Source organism: Sinocyclocheilus rhinocerous, unplaced genomic scaffold (assembly GCF_001515625.1).
Source record: "Sinocyclocheilus rhinocerous isolate Xijiao unplaced genomic scaffold, SAMN03320098_v1.1 scaffold31203, whole genome shotgun sequence".
In the NCBI taxonomy this organism is placed as follows: Eukaryota; Metazoa; Chordata; class Actinopteri; order Cypriniformes; family Cyprinidae; genus Sinocyclocheilus; species Sinocyclocheilus rhinocerous.
Genome location: NW_015659859.1, coordinates 1 through 1,459, shown reverse-complemented (window position 1 = coordinate 1,459; position 1,459 = coordinate 1). Strand labels below are relative to the sequence as shown.

At 44.3% G+C, this 1,459-nt stretch overlaps 1 protein-coding gene across 1 annotated transcript; it reads left to right on the top strand.

The window, feature by feature from the left end:
- Positions 1-241: 241 nt before the first annotated feature.
- On the top strand, positions 242-1,263 carry LOC107724231 (heparan sulfate glucosamine 3-O-sulfotransferase 3B1-like). Its single transcript, XM_016533068.1, has one exon. The coding sequence runs from the start codon at positions 553-555 to the stop codon at positions 1,108-1,110; it is 558 nt and encodes a 185-aa protein (XP_016388554.1). The 5' UTR covers positions 242-552; the 3' UTR covers positions 1,111-1,263.
- The last annotated feature ends 196 nt before the right edge of the window (positions 1,264-1,459 follow it).

Genomic DNA, 1,459 nt, shown 5'->3' with positions numbered 1-1,459 from the left:
CACTTTTTCACATTTTTATTGGGGTAAATTGTCACAAGCATGTGCCAGGTTCCTGCTTCCTGCTTATTAAAGAAGTGAGTTATTTTCAAAATAAAATCTACTTTGAGAAAAGAAGAAGAGGAGAAAAAAAAAAAAAAAAAAAAAAAGGAACTTAATGCAGTCAAAAAAAATAAAAATAAGATTAAAAAATAATAGGCTACTTAAGCCTTCAGGGCTTGGGCATGTATTCCGATTGGCCAATCCCCCAATCACACGCCCCTCTTCTTTAAATAGTGTGCATTGCCCGTCGTTCACTCAGTTGACATGAACCAGTGGGAGGTGACGGAGTGATGCGCAAAGACGCGCTCGTGCCAGTGTAACAACTGTGACTTCCTACATCTCCGGCACCGTCCAGACACCAAAATGAAATGAATTCAACATCTGCCGGGGACTCATGCTCCTATTTTTCCTCTCCCGCGGAGATGCCCGCATGTTACAGGGACCTATGCGGAGGAGCAAGTAACTTTGCCAATATGCCCTACTGGACATTGACATTACACACAGGAGAGTCCTATGGAATATAGTCCGCACACTCACTCCACTCAGCCGGTGAAAAACAAACTTTTCGTCTTCTGCATCATGTTGTCACTGTGGGTGTACATGCTGTACTGCTGTGTGGGCTACTGCTCCACCACACCGACCTTCATGATGGAAGAAAGGAGCAGCAGGAATCCACCCAGACCCCTCCAGAAACAAGACCTGGAGATGTTCCTCAAAAGCCAGTCCAGGGACTTACTAAACAACGAGAGTGATGCTGACAGCAAAGGAGACGGCTGGGAGGAAAATAAGGGCGATGTTGTTTATGACGAGGACTCGGGAGTAGCAGGTGCCCTGAACGATACCAAAAAGTTGCCCCAAGCGATTATAATAGGGGTGAAGAAGGGCGGGACGCGCGCGCTGCTCGAGTTTCTGCGCCTCCATCCTGACATCCGCGCGGTGGGAGCGGAGCCGCACTTTTTTGATCGCAACTACGAGAAAGGACTCGAGTGGTACAGGTACGCTTTTTTAACGCGCTGTTATTCATACGTACGTTTTACATCGTTAGAGAGCGTCAGGATAAAAGCGGATTAAGAGCAGGAAATTATGTGGCTCATATTCATCCCAGTAGCCTAGTGACATATAAACCTCTCAGTATTGTCATATTGTGAACTATGGGGGGCTTGAGGGGCTCTGACTCCACTGCTGAAGGTTTTCAAAGAAAGAAAAACAAACAAAAGGTCGACGATTCTCGAAATTGTGTGTGTGTGGGTGTGTTGTTTTTTTGTTGTTTTTACCTACACTTACACATAGGTAGGCCTACGTTTCTTGAGGTTTTCGGAAAATCTTTGACCACATAAGTTAGATTACAAGTTCTAAAATACAATTATATTAATATTGATAATAAAGGACCTCCGAAAAAAAAGGACCTATAAATAAATTT

Excerpts from the sequence above, each read along its gene's own strand:
- LOC107724231 (XM_016533068.1), top strand. The coding sequence starts at position 553 with ATGGAATATAGTCCGCACACTCACTCCACTCAGCCGGTGAAAAACAAA.